Consider the following 13,376-nt stretch of genomic DNA (forward strand, 5'->3'; position numbering starts at 1 on the left):
GATTCTCAGTCATACTAAATGAGAGATAATCTACTTGTGAGAGATAGGATAGAAATATGAACTAAGTGGAAGATAGAAGTTATGGAAAATACTTTATACTTTTTTGAAAATTATTGGGGCAATGTCAAACTGCAATCGAATATTAGTTGAACTGTCTGTAAAGCCTACAACCTGTTAATAAAACAGTGATTTAAATTGCATAATTTGGTTTCTTATGTTTTGAAATATGTTTTGAGAACGAAACTCCAGCAAACACCTGAAATTGTTGGGCTTGCTCAGAAGACAATGACGTTTTAGAAGACTTAATGAGTGCCCTTTAAAAACTGTTTGCAAAACCTTTGGATTTTTTTATTTTGCTAGTAAACTCCTGCTTTATAATTCACCATTTGGTCCAAAAATTATTTAAAAGGGGAAAACTTGCCAGACACCCTTTGGATACATCTAGCTGGATGTCCCTACTGTTTGTAACTTCATCAGGCTCCACTACCATAACTCAGAATGTGCATATGTGTGAAGTAAAAGCAAATCTGTACAATGTACTTACCTCAATTACATGATGGTACACCTGCCTCATAACATATATGTAAACCAATCTCAACAGGACCCCACAAACTATGATACGATATGTACACCACCACGCTCTATCAGAAGTGCTTGGTTCAGTGCAAAATGCATTTCTAAAGCACTTGACTTCACCTTGGACCTAGGCCCATGCTTTATAAAGTCCATAAAAATAATAATAAATAAAAAAATGTAACATTTGTGCAAGCTTTCGATTCATTCTAGACTTGATACTGCTTCCTTCACAGCCAGTGGCACGGCACTTTGTTGGTTATTATACATAGATATCTCAGGTAAACACATTATATGAACTCTTAAAGAAGTAAGCACCGTTTTCTGAAAGGGATGTTATAGTACCCAAAAGCCAGTAGTGCTCAGTGGTCTTACCTTGAGTGGCCGTGCAGACTCGCACTTCACTTGGGAGACTTCTTTCGCCACTCTCACAGAGGGCAGACACTCGGAAACAGTAGGGAGTATTAAGCTTCAGCCCATCAATGGAACTCTTTAAGGCTTTATCTGGAACTTTCTGCTCAATCCACTTCTCTTTCCCATCTTGGCTTGCTTGTTCAGCCTGCTCCTTGTATTCAATCTTGTATTCAGAAAGACGGTAGCCTGTTGCAATGACTGCAGGTTCCAGCCAACTCAGGGTGATAACGCCAGCTTTCTCCTTCACTTCGTCAAGTTTTCTGGGTGGACTAATTGGACGTGTAGACAAGAAGTTAGAGCTGTCACTCGGAAAGCTAAACCACTCATTGTAAACTGCAGATTGTCTAAACTGATACACTGAATTTGCCACTAATCTGGTAACTATGACAGATTCCTTGCTGCTGGTTGATGCTGCCACTGTCCAGTTATCCTCCTCTCTGCTCCTGTACTCCACCCTGTATCCTTTAATTTCATTCGATATAGGAATAGTAAAATGTACACCATCATGGGTCATTGTGTTGAGAACCGGAACGTTTGCTTTTGGTGGCTCAAATGCTCTGCTTCTTACCTTTGCTGCTTCATACCAGTAAATTGACACTCCTGGATTACTGAGATCTTGTAGAGAAGACACAGTGAACTGAAGCTTCCTATTAGGCACAGTTTGGTTCCATTTTTCAAAGTCAATGAATGCCCTCACAGTCACTCGGCTCTTTCTGATTATGTCTTCATCACTGAACCACCGCTTGAGTTTTTGGGAAATGGCTGCTTTGGTTGGTGTTGGGTCAGATGTTTTTTTAAACTGCATCTGAAGCCACTGTTTTTGCTCATTAAGATAGGGCTCTTCGTCCTGCAGTGAAGTAAAGGTGAATGAAAACACACAGTCGACCATGGGATCTATTTTTACCTGATTTAATTCACTGTTAGTGGGTGTCATCTTGATGCCTTGCAGCACTTTTAAGTAGGCGTTCACAAAATTAATCTCCTCCTCTTTGGCCTCCAGGAACTCAGTGAGTCGCAGCGTGCTGAAAGGGGACTGCTCCTTGGCTGCTAACAGGTCCACTAGTGCGATTTCCTCTTCTCCGGCTCCACGGATAGCGGGCAAAAGTCTGGCCACCTCCTTCTGGAAAGTCAGGCGGAAGTTCATGCAATTCTTTTGGAAGGTTTTTATCTTCAGTTTCACATCAGGGAAGGTGGTGGCAGTGGGCTCTTTCAGCAGGTCATTGCATTCCATGTCGAAGTAGCTCAGTTCCTCCAACACATCCTGGACATTATCGATCAGTACAGCGCTAAGTGTGCGCAGCATCTGAGAAGGCTTAGAATCAAAGTCATTTATTGGGTGAAGCCAGACCTTTACTGGAATGGAACTTTTTTCAACAAGAGATGGAAGAGTTGAGAAAGCTCTGATTGCATCTTGGTAAGTCACAGGATTGAATGGAAGAGCAAAATCCCCACAGAAGGTGCAGTTGAATGTATTCATGTTTTCTTTAATTTTCTCATTCATTTGAAGTGATCCTTCCCCTTCAATTGAGAAGCTTGGTATGCTTTTCACAGCAATCTGTAAGGTACCTTTTACATCTTGCATGCTCTCAGAGGCAGACACCTCACGATCAAACACAAAGAAGGCTTTTGCTCCATACAACACAGCAGTGACAACATGAGTCACATCCTTCTGATCAAACACACTGGGGTACTGAATATTCTTTGGCCCAAGATGATTCATAGACAGTTGTTCAAATTTTGTGGTCGCGGAGTACTGGAGGGTGACCCGGGCATGGTTTCTGGATTTCTTTCTATCATTCAAGTATTTAGCTGACCCACCAACCTCGATAAGACCACCAAGAAAACTAGCCTTCAAAGAAGCAGAAACATTGAGGGAGGAAGCCTTGTCGTCCATGGAGTCAGAGGCCACAATTTGAAATTCTGTGTTTGGTTGAAATGATTCACGCACGTCATTCTTTATGGCGGCTTTGTCCCATAGAGTCAATCCTGGAAAAACATAAAAACAAATTGTAAGAAAGCTTAATAACACTTTATATTGATTTCACCACTTTTTGTAGTGATGAACAGAAAAAGTGATTCAAATGAGGATGACTGACATGAGGATGGTTCACATATTTCACTTTAAAGAGCTATGCCAGGTGATTTATTGAAGGTGAATACCATGCGGACTGAACGGAAAATATTTAATCCACATTGGTGATCGGTTGCTACTTCGTACGCACAATGAAAGTGCACTCTAAAGCACTGGTAAGTAAAGCACTGAATTAACAGCTTAGAAATGTTGCTGGAGTTGGTTATTCAAATGCAGTGCCGAGTAAGGAGAAATCAGGAATCCATGATCTGCTGACCATGTGGCAATATTGTGTGCAGTACAATGCAAGGTACATTAGAAATTGTTTAGTTGTGAGCAGATTTTGAGAACGACAATAACTTACCATACGTTACCTTTAACACAGGAATTTAAATTGTACCATTATAGAATACATCTGCAAAGGTGAACCTATGCAGTCCCATGGCAAAGCCAAGCGCTACTACACCAGCATTTTACACGTTGTGTAGAAACATCGTTAACTTCGCACCCTTGGACGGGGAAACAAGATACCCAGCATTATTAACTTTGATGGCTAAAGAATGAACAATCCCTCATCTGGAGCACTTCTAATGTGCAATGCAAATACAATTCAGAGAACAATTCAAGTAAGAAAAAATAAAACATCAAGCTATGTAATCCATGAAAAAATTATTTGATTAGGACACACTATATAGACAAATTGGTGAACATAGCATATGTGTGCAGTGGTAGTGGCGGTGTGTGCAATGGACAGTACTGCAATCTCCTAAGAGTATGCTCTAACTTTAAGTGGCTTACAGCCCTCCCCTGCACTACAGTCCCTGCATGTGACTGCAGCTAACAAGACCCCAAGTCTTGCCCCATCTGCCTACCAAGAAGGCTACCATTAAGGGGAGAACTCAAGTCTCAAATTAAAAAGTTCAACTTTTGACTATTTTGTTCTAGTAACTGCTCGTCCATATATCTTGCTTCTTTTAGTCTACCCGGAACCTTCTGGGCTTACAGCTACTTTATATCTATGTTGCAGGCCTTGGCTATCTATATTCCAAAAGAGGAGAGGCATTGCACCTGCCTTTGAGACATCTATCGTTGATCATGTCCCAATCAGGCAGTGGGAGCAGCAAGCATACCGGCAAACACTCAAGCAAAAGGTTTTGAGAGTGCGCAGGTGAGTGATTTACAATGTCTTATCGGATGGATCTTAAACAAGGGCGTTAACAATGATAAAATAACTCAGTTTTCGTGAAGCCCATTTGGCCCCACAATAAGAACCATGAATCATTAATGAAAATGTAATAGTTTTATTGCCAATTAATAGACAATTCAATATATGATCATGTCAAGAGAATATTAAAAATATACAAGATTATAGCTGGCAAACTGAAATATCGCAATCGGTTCAGTCTCAGTAGGACAAGATGCAAATTAATCACAGCGACAGCAAAATCCTCCGGGTGTGCATTTGGAACACTACCAGACTTTCCCATCCCACAGAACTTGGAAAGTTAATGTAACTTTAAGCATCCCCCTGTTCATAATACTCAATGAATAGGAGGCTTCATCTTCTCATTAAGTTTTCACGTTTCTTGCCAAGATTTCTCTTCTCTGGCCTTACTATCAAGAAACCAGTACAAACAACAATACTCCTTTTTCTAGTGAAATGAGAACACACCTGCAAGGAAAAGAACAACAAGCAAGGCAAAATAAGTTTCGGTTAAGGCCTGTAGTCAGGCTAACTTTAAATAAACATTCAATGTGCATTTCAATTATAGGATTAGACATGCACATATATAACTTTCGAAATAAATGCAAAAGTGAAATAAAGAATGCAAGTTTACTTATGCAAATATAACTTGAAATATAAATGTAACTCATGAACACTTGAACGCATTTCAAAAGAACTGTGGTGCACACGTGTATAAAGCTTCAGTTTCTCAATAAATACATTTCATTAATGCATTTAAATGTTCATACATGTTATTATTAAGGCACACAGCAGATACAATGTCAAATTACAAATGGAAATTGTGCAATGATAATGTGTAACGGATGGAGTCTAAATTGCCCTCCTCAAATTTCATGTCTTTTATATTTATTCAGCCATCTTGGTTTTTGATTATTCACACAAGGTATACAAGAAAAAAATATATATAATACATGTTAGACCTGGCATTCTTGGCATGGTTTCTACCTAACTTTTTGCCTATAGACCTCCTACTTATGCTGACATTGTTTTTGCTGGCCTTAGGACTCTGCCCACTCTACCACTGCTAACAGTACTAAAGTGCTTGTGCTCTCTGCTTAAAACATGGTAACATTGGCTTATCCCCAATTGACCTATTTAATTTACCTTGAAGACCCTAGTAAAGTGGTACTACATGTGCCCAAAGCCTCTAAATTAATTGCCACTAGTGAACCTGCCACCCACTTAAGTAGCACTGTAAACATATCTAAGGCTAGCCATTGCAGGGAGTGTGAGCAGTTTGAAATGCCATTTCGTCCTGGTAAAATAAACCATATGCCAGGTCTAAACCTGTCTTTCCAGTACATATGGGTCACCCTTACGGTATGCCTGGGCAGCTCCAAGGGCAGGTTGCAGTGTTTTTAAAAAGCTGGACATGTACTTTTAAGTTTTACATGTCCTGGTAGTAAAAACCTCATAAATCTGTTTTTCACCACTGCAAAGCCCATCTCTCCCTTAGGATAACATTGGAGTCCACTTATTACATTTTATAAGTGTAATTTCCAAATAGGAAGAGAAAATTGGTTCATGTTTGGTGTCTTTGGAATGAATCCTAATTTAAAATTCTAACTTATAGTGAAGTCTGATTTTTAATTACATATCTGAAAATACCACCTTTAGAAAGATGGTATTTTCTTGCCTTAGACATTTGGTGCCTGCAGCCTGTCTTTTGTCACATGATAGGGCCTAGTTGGCAGTTAGGCTTTGTGTATCCCTCCTAGACACCCACACACAATGGGAGCTTAGGTGTGACTGGATGGGCCATCACTGGCAGGATGGAAGGGAGGAGCTGGACACAGAAAATCAGAGTGAGCACAGCAAGGATCGATTGCCGTTAACCCCTTGAATGCCCATGACGAGCTGGACACGTCATGGCACACAGTTCTCGTGTGCCCATGACGAGTCCAGCTCGTCATGAGGCATCCCCTGCGAAATCCCTCTGGTGCGAGCACCAGAGGGATTTCCTTTAACGCAAAATAGCCTCGGGAGCTGGGGAAGAGCTTCTCCAGCTGCCGAGTCCCCCCCTGCTTTCCCTGTAATGACGATCGGCGCGCACGTTGCGCCGACATCATTACAGTGAAACCAAAACTGAAATGAGCCAAGAGGCTCATTTCAGTTTCACTTTCTACGTGCTCAGGGGGCTATCTCAGCCCCCTGAGCACGTAGAAAGACGGGAGAGGTATCGTTGGAAAGGTGAAAATCTCCCCTTTCCAATGTTATGCCTCCCCAGTGGATCCCTGCTTGGGGATCACCACCCCACCCCCCCCAATTATTACGGTCTTTCTGCTCCCCCCCGGGGGCAGATGGGGCGGTGGCGGCTAATCTGCCCCTTCGGGGGGCAGAAAGCCCACTAAACACCAGGGATTTGTTTTTAGGTATTTTTAAGGTGGGGGCTGCCCAAAATGGGCACGCCAATGCCCCCACCCACCACCATTACAGCCTTTCTGCCCCCCTGGGGGGCAGATGGGGCATCGGCCCCTAATCTGCCAACTTCGGGGGGGCGGAAAGCCCACTAGACACCAGGGATTTTTTTTAGAATCTATAAATAAGGGTGGGGGCTGACCAAAATGGGCATGCCCATGCCCCCCCACAATCATTACAGTCTTTCTGCCCCATCTGGGGGCAGATGGGGCATTGGCCCCTAATCTGCCCCTTCGGGGGGGCTGAAAGCCCACTAAACACCAGGGATTTGTTTTTAGAAGGTTTTTTTTAGGGTGGAGGCTGCCCGAAATGGGCACACCAATGCCCCCACCCACCCACCACCATTGCAGCCTTTCTACCCCCCCGGGGGGCAGATGGGGCATTGGCCCCTAATCTGCCTCTTCGGGTGGGGCGGAAAGCCCACTTGACGCCAGGGATTTTTTTCACGCAATTTTATTTAGGGTGGTGGTTTTTATTTAGGGTGGTGGCTGCCCAAAACGGGCTCGCCAGTGGCCCCACCCCCTGCCACCATTACAGCCTTTCTGCCCCCTGGGGGGCAGATGGGGAAGTAGCCCCCAATCTGCCCCCCCGGGGGGGGCAGAAAACCCACTAAATGCCAGGGATTTTATTTTGCACTATTTGTTTTAGGGTGGGGGCTGCCCAAAATGGGCATGCCAATGCCGCCAACCCCCCGCCAACATTTCAGCCTTTTTGCCCCCCTGGGGGGCAGATGGGGACAGTAGCACCCAATCTGCTCCTGGGGGAGGGCAGAAAGCCCACTTCATGTGAGGGATTTTTTTTTGTGCTTTTTTTTAGGGTGGGGGCTGCCCAAAATGGACACCCAAATGCCCTCACCCCCCTGCCACCATTACAGCCTTTCTGCTCCCCCAGGGGGGCGAAAGCCCACTATCCAATAGGGATTTTCTTTGCGCAATTGTTTTTAGTGTATGAGCTGCCCGAAATGGGCACGCCAATGCCCCCACCCTCCCCCCCACAAAAATGACAGTCTTTTGGCCCCCCAGGAGAAAGCCCACTAGGAACTATGGATTTTTTTGTTTTATTAGTGTAGGGGTAGGGGCTCCCCAAAATGGGCATGACAATACCCCCACCCCACCCCCAGAGAAATTCCAGTCTTCCTGCCCCCCCGGGAGGGAAGAGGGTGGCAGTGGCCCATGATCTGCCCCCTGGGGGGCAGAAAGCCCACTAGGCGCCAGCGAGTACACAGGCTTTTTTTATGCGTGGGGGCTGCCCAAAATGGTCATACCAATACCCCCACACAAAATAGCCACAGTCTTTCTGCCCCTTTAGGGGCATATCGGGATGAAACCCCCTTCCCCGATTCCCCCCCAGGGTGGCAGAAAGCCCACTGGGCTCCGACTTTTTTTTAGCAATGTGCCTACCTGTGGATTTTGGGCCCAAGCGCAGCTGGCACATAGGGAAACCTAGCAAACCTGTACATTTTTGAAAACTAGACACCGAGGGGAATCCAGGATGGGGTGACTTGACTGGCTCTCACCAGGTTCTGTTACCCAGAATCCATTGCAAACCTAAAAATGTGTCCAAAATAACACATTTTCCTCATATTTCTGTGGTGGAAAGTACTGGAATCTGCGTGGGTCCACAAAATTCCACCCACCCCACATTCCCCAAAGTCTTCTGAGAAAAATGGTACCTCACTTGCATGAGTAGGCCTAGTGCCCGCGTCAGGCAAGGGCCCAAAACCTATTGAGGAGACATCAAAATTACCTATCACTAAACAACCTGATTTTGCAAAGGGGGTCCAATGAACCAAACCCACACATTCCTGAAAACTAGACACCCAGGGGAGTCCAGGGAGGTATGGCTTGCGTGGATCCCCCAAAGTTTCCTTACCGAGAATGCCCTGCAAACCTCAAATTTTGCTGAAAATATCACTTTTTACACACGTTTTTGTGTGGGAAAGTTGTGGCATCACCTGGCTGACACAAATTAACTACCACCCAGCGTTCTCCCGATAAAAATGGTGCCTCACTCGTATGGGAGGCCCAAGTACCCGCGACAGGCAAGGGCCCACAACGTAGTGAGGCGACATGAAAATTGCCTATCTCAAAACGACCTGGTTTTGCAAGGGGGGTCACTTGGTTTTTTGGCCTGGTGCTCGGCGGCCACCTAGGGAAACCTACCAAACCCACACATTTCTGAAAACTAGACACCTGGGGAATTCCAGGGAGGTATGGCTTGCGTGGATACCCCAACGTTTCCTTACCCAGAATGCCCTGCAAACCTCAAAGTTAGCTGAAAAAATCACCTTTTTCACACATTTTTGTATGGGAAAGTTGTGGCATCACCTAGCTGACACAAATTTCCTACCACACAGTGCTCCCCCGGGTCTCCCAATAAAACCGGAGCCTCACTCGTGTGGGAGGCCCAAGTACCCGCGACAGGCAAGGGCCCAAAACATATTGAGGCGACATCAAAATTGCCTACCACAAAACAACCTGGTTTTGCAAGGGGGGTCACCTGGGTTTTTGGCCCGGTGCTCGGCGGCCACCTAGGGAAACCTACCAAACCCACACATTTCTGAAAACTATACACCCGGGGGATTCCAGGAAGGTATGGCTTGTGTGGATCCCCCAACGTTTCCTTACCCAGAATGCCCTGCAAACCTCAAATTTAGCAGAAAAAAATCACCTTTTTCCCACATTTTTGTGTGGGAAAGTTGTGGCATCACCGGGCTGACACAAATTTCCTACCAAAAATTAAAGAGAAGTGACCTCTTTGACGGCCTATATTTCTTTCTTTTCCTGGCAAATACTCTGATTAAATTTTAATAAACATGCGCACCTACAGTGATGACCTCCAAAATACAATGTATACACACACAATTATTTACTTTTTATCTTTGTTTATTTTTTGTTTGGTAAGCAAAAGCATTTTTTTGTATCAAAAAAGTGATTATAAACATTTCATTTCATTTCAGTGTTATAGTTTCCAATAATTCCCAAATATACTGAAAAACAAATTATTACAGTTGGACATATTTAAAATGACATAAGCACAAAATATTTAGCCCCTCGATAGGCCAATTAAATCCCTACATTCATATCTTGCATACTAATCTTGCATACAAACACTCATACCACATACAAATCACTGCCAAAAAGGAAGAAAACCAATAAGAAAGTGTACAACTGGGAAAATCAATTTATTTGGAGACAACGTATACAGGCATGACCATACCTACATTTCGTGTCAAACTAACAGTCTGTATGATTAATCCAACAAGAGATCCACATCACTCAAGAAGAGTCGCTGAGGATGGTAACAGAACTATAAAAGTTTGAAAATACGACTCTCCTTTAGCAGAGATCTGTCCCCTCGCTTGTGCACAGAAAAGTTTTCAATCTCTATTGGTCCTGATGAAGGTGAATTTAAATTATCGCTCACCGAAACGTGCGTAGACCAGCATCGCTACAACTGGACAAGAAAGCGCATCTGGACATACTCAGAATTAAGAATAATAGTATAGTAAATATGTTTCTGTAAACTTTACAGTCAAATATGAAAACTCTCTGATTGTTTTTAGACAAATTGATTTTCCCAGTTGTACACTTTCTTATTGGTTTTCTTCCTTTTTGGCAGTGATTTGTATGTGGTATGAGTGTTTGTATGCAAGATTAGTATGCAAGATATGAATGTAGGGATTTAAATATAGGCCGTCAAAGAGGTCACTTCTCTTTAATTTTTGTTTTTTCCCCCCTCTTGAGCCTAAAAGTCCTTTTGGGGAAAACCTTTTCTTACATACAAATTTCCTACCATCCAGCGTTCCCCCGGGTCTCCCAATAAAAACGGTGCCTCACTCGTGTGGGAGGCCCAAGTACCCGCGACAGGCAAGGGTCCAAAACGTAGTGAGGCGCACTACGTTTAGGACCATTGCCTGTTGAGGGAGACTTAGGGTAATTCAGATTTGTAAAGTAACTGTTATTACCTATTGACTTTCGATGAATTTCTGCCTTCCAAATGAAAGACATTGTGTAAAAAAGAAGTCATTTTAAAAAATGACTGAAAATTCTCATGCTAGTATGAGTATTCCCAATTTCGGAAATGTGCAAATATCTACTGTTTCTAAACTCTATATTTTGTTCCCATTTCAGAAATACATAGGTGTCTTTCATACCGATTTTTCCATGTACACATTTTTACAGAATAATTACTAAATACCCGGTACACAATAAAAAAACATTGCAAGTTGCTGCTCGGTTTTTGGCTCTGGGTTCGTTGTGTTCTTGGTGAACCTACAAGTCCTATATATCCCCACAACCAGTAATGTCCAGCGGATGTAACAGTGTATTGCTTTCAAAGAGCTGTCATAATTAGAAGAAGTTACAGGTGAAAACGTTGACAGAAAAGGCTGTTTTTTTCAACTAATTTTCAATGTATCCTATATTTAACTGTTAGTTTCTATAAAGAAACCTTGATGGATCTACACAAATGACCCCATGCTGAATTCAAAATGTTGTCTACTTCTCTAAAATGTATAGCTTTCCAGGATCCATTTTTGCTTTTGTACCCATTTCTACCATTAACTGGAAGGAGGTCGAAAGTACAAAATATAGAAAAATAGGCTATGTCCCAGAAAAGTGCCAAAACTGTGTAAAAAATGTTGGGTTTCTGACAAAAGACTGGTATGCCCTAAAAGCTGGGAAAATGGTGATTTCAGCCCCACAAACCCTTTTTTGATAACATTTGCAGGAAAAAACCCAGATGCTTTTATTTGCAGCTAGTTTCCCCATGATCCCCATGATGTTGGAAGAAAAGGACGCAAATTTGGCGTGGATACCTTATGTGGTCAAAAAGTTACAGGGGCCTCAGCGCGCACTACCCCAAATAGCCAAAAAAAGGTGTGGCACAGGAGGGGGAAAAGGCCTGGCAGCGAAGGGGTTAAGGACTGCAAAGGCAAATTTCATTCTGCCTGTCCGTGACACCCTTTGTGCCATGCCAACCACTGCCAGCAAAGCTTTCTCTGCTACCCCCCATCCTCTCCAACTTGAAGGGGACTCTTGGCACAAAAGTTCAGGTAAAGGTAAACTTCAGGTAAAGTTAAAACTTCAGCGGTACTAATATGGCACTGTATTCGACCCACGCTCCAATGCAGTCTGACAACTCCAGCATGACCAGATAGCTGCGGCTGCACTTTCTGTTTTTAGGTGCTATATTGCAGTTTATTCTCTAAGAATTCATAACTTCAGTTCTACTGATTGGACTTTTGCTGTTCTTGTCTTGTTTTATTTAATACATTGTGCTCTTTTATTCTAACTTGGTGTGGGATCTTAATGTGTGGTGTTTTCACTGTTTTACAGTTTGAAGTGTTGCACAAATACTTTACACATTGCCTTTAAGTTAAGGCTGACTGCTCTGTGCCAAGCTAACAGGGGTGAGCACAGGTTAATTTGGGGTTTGCGAGTGCCTTTCCCTGACTAGGCTTGTGGTTCTGGTTGACCAGGGCTCACACAATAGTCAGTCAGTAACCCAGTTTCTAACAATACCACATTATATTTCTTTAGAATGTAACATGGTAATGGATTAAACAAAATAATCTAACATAATCTCATGTAGTAAATCCAGTTAATCTCCTGATGAACCCTTAAAGTCAGAAATGGGGTTACTTATTAAGGAATAGGGCACCACTACCAACTCAATAGACCCAATCACATTAGGTCAAAACACAGTTCTGATAGAATCTCTGCTCAACCCCTCATAGCTATGAAAAAAAACAGGCAATCTCTAGAGAAATGTGTGTGCTAAATTCACACAGTGCCAACAATTTTAAAGTAAATACCACAACACAATAAAGTTCCCAAACTAAGATAGAACATAGAAAAATTTAATGAGCAAAAATACACTATCAAAATAGGTTGAAGGGAACCAGAGATGTGAATATTTAATGGTTTTAGGCAAAAAGTGTCTAGAAAAAGTCAAGCGTTATGGTAAAACAACAGTTTGTGGTGGAGCAGATTCTAGGTTCATTTTCAGGCCTACTGTGGTGGGATGAAGGTCCAATACACAAAGCGGGTTATCCCACTCCAAGTTTTTACCTTCTGACCCAATTTAATTCTTGGCAGTAAGGATACTCTGTCAAAATGGGTTAGGGTTAATCATGGTGGATGCTTCACTGTCTCTGCTGAAATTAATCCCCTCTGACGTCCCCTGTGGATTAAGGGCTGTGAGAGGCTGACCTGTCATTCCACCCACTTTAATTTAGATGGGCGGAATTACAAGTCAGTTTTCTCTGTCCTTCACCACCAGGAAAACCCTGGTGGTTAGGGGCAATGAAATTTGATAGATGCTCCTCTCACCATGGGAGAGGACCCCCATGGTGAGGGGAACATTTTCTTTTTTATTTTCAGAAAGAAAATCCTATTTCAGAGGGGTTTTTTTGGGGAAAAAAAGGAAATGTTTGGTAAGGGGCTCTGTCTGGCTGACGGAGCACTGTACCAGACAGGAAACTGCAATGCCGGGAACTACCATCACAGTGGTTCTTGACAATGCTTCATAAATGACTTCCAGATTAACAGTCATATATAAATTTGGTGGGAGGAGTAGTCTCTGCCTGGCAGACGTAAAGTCCTCCACCAGGCCAATGGAGATTACTCCATTTGCCAATAAATAAATCAG

General features: G+C 43.0%; 1 protein-coding gene across 2 annotated transcripts in view; it reads right to left on the minus strand.

The window, feature by feature from the left end:
• LOC146784136 (stonustoxin subunit beta-like) overlaps nt 1–13,376 on the minus strand; it is a 172,437-nt gene that overhangs the window by 89,990 nt on the left and 69,071 nt on the right. For both annotated transcript variants that reach the window (XM_085634954.1, XM_085634955.1), the window contains exon 3: nt 949–2,973. In XM_085634954.1, the coding sequence (XP_085491080.1) occupies nt 949–2,973 (2,025 nt within the window). The remainder of the gene's footprint in view (nt 1–948; nt 2,974–13,376) is intronic.

Source organism: Triturus cristatus, chromosome 11, assembly GCF_964204655.1.
Source record: "Triturus cristatus chromosome 11, aTriCri1.1, whole genome shotgun sequence".
Taxonomy (NCBI): Eukaryota; Metazoa; Chordata; class Amphibia; order Caudata; family Salamandridae; genus Triturus; species Triturus cristatus.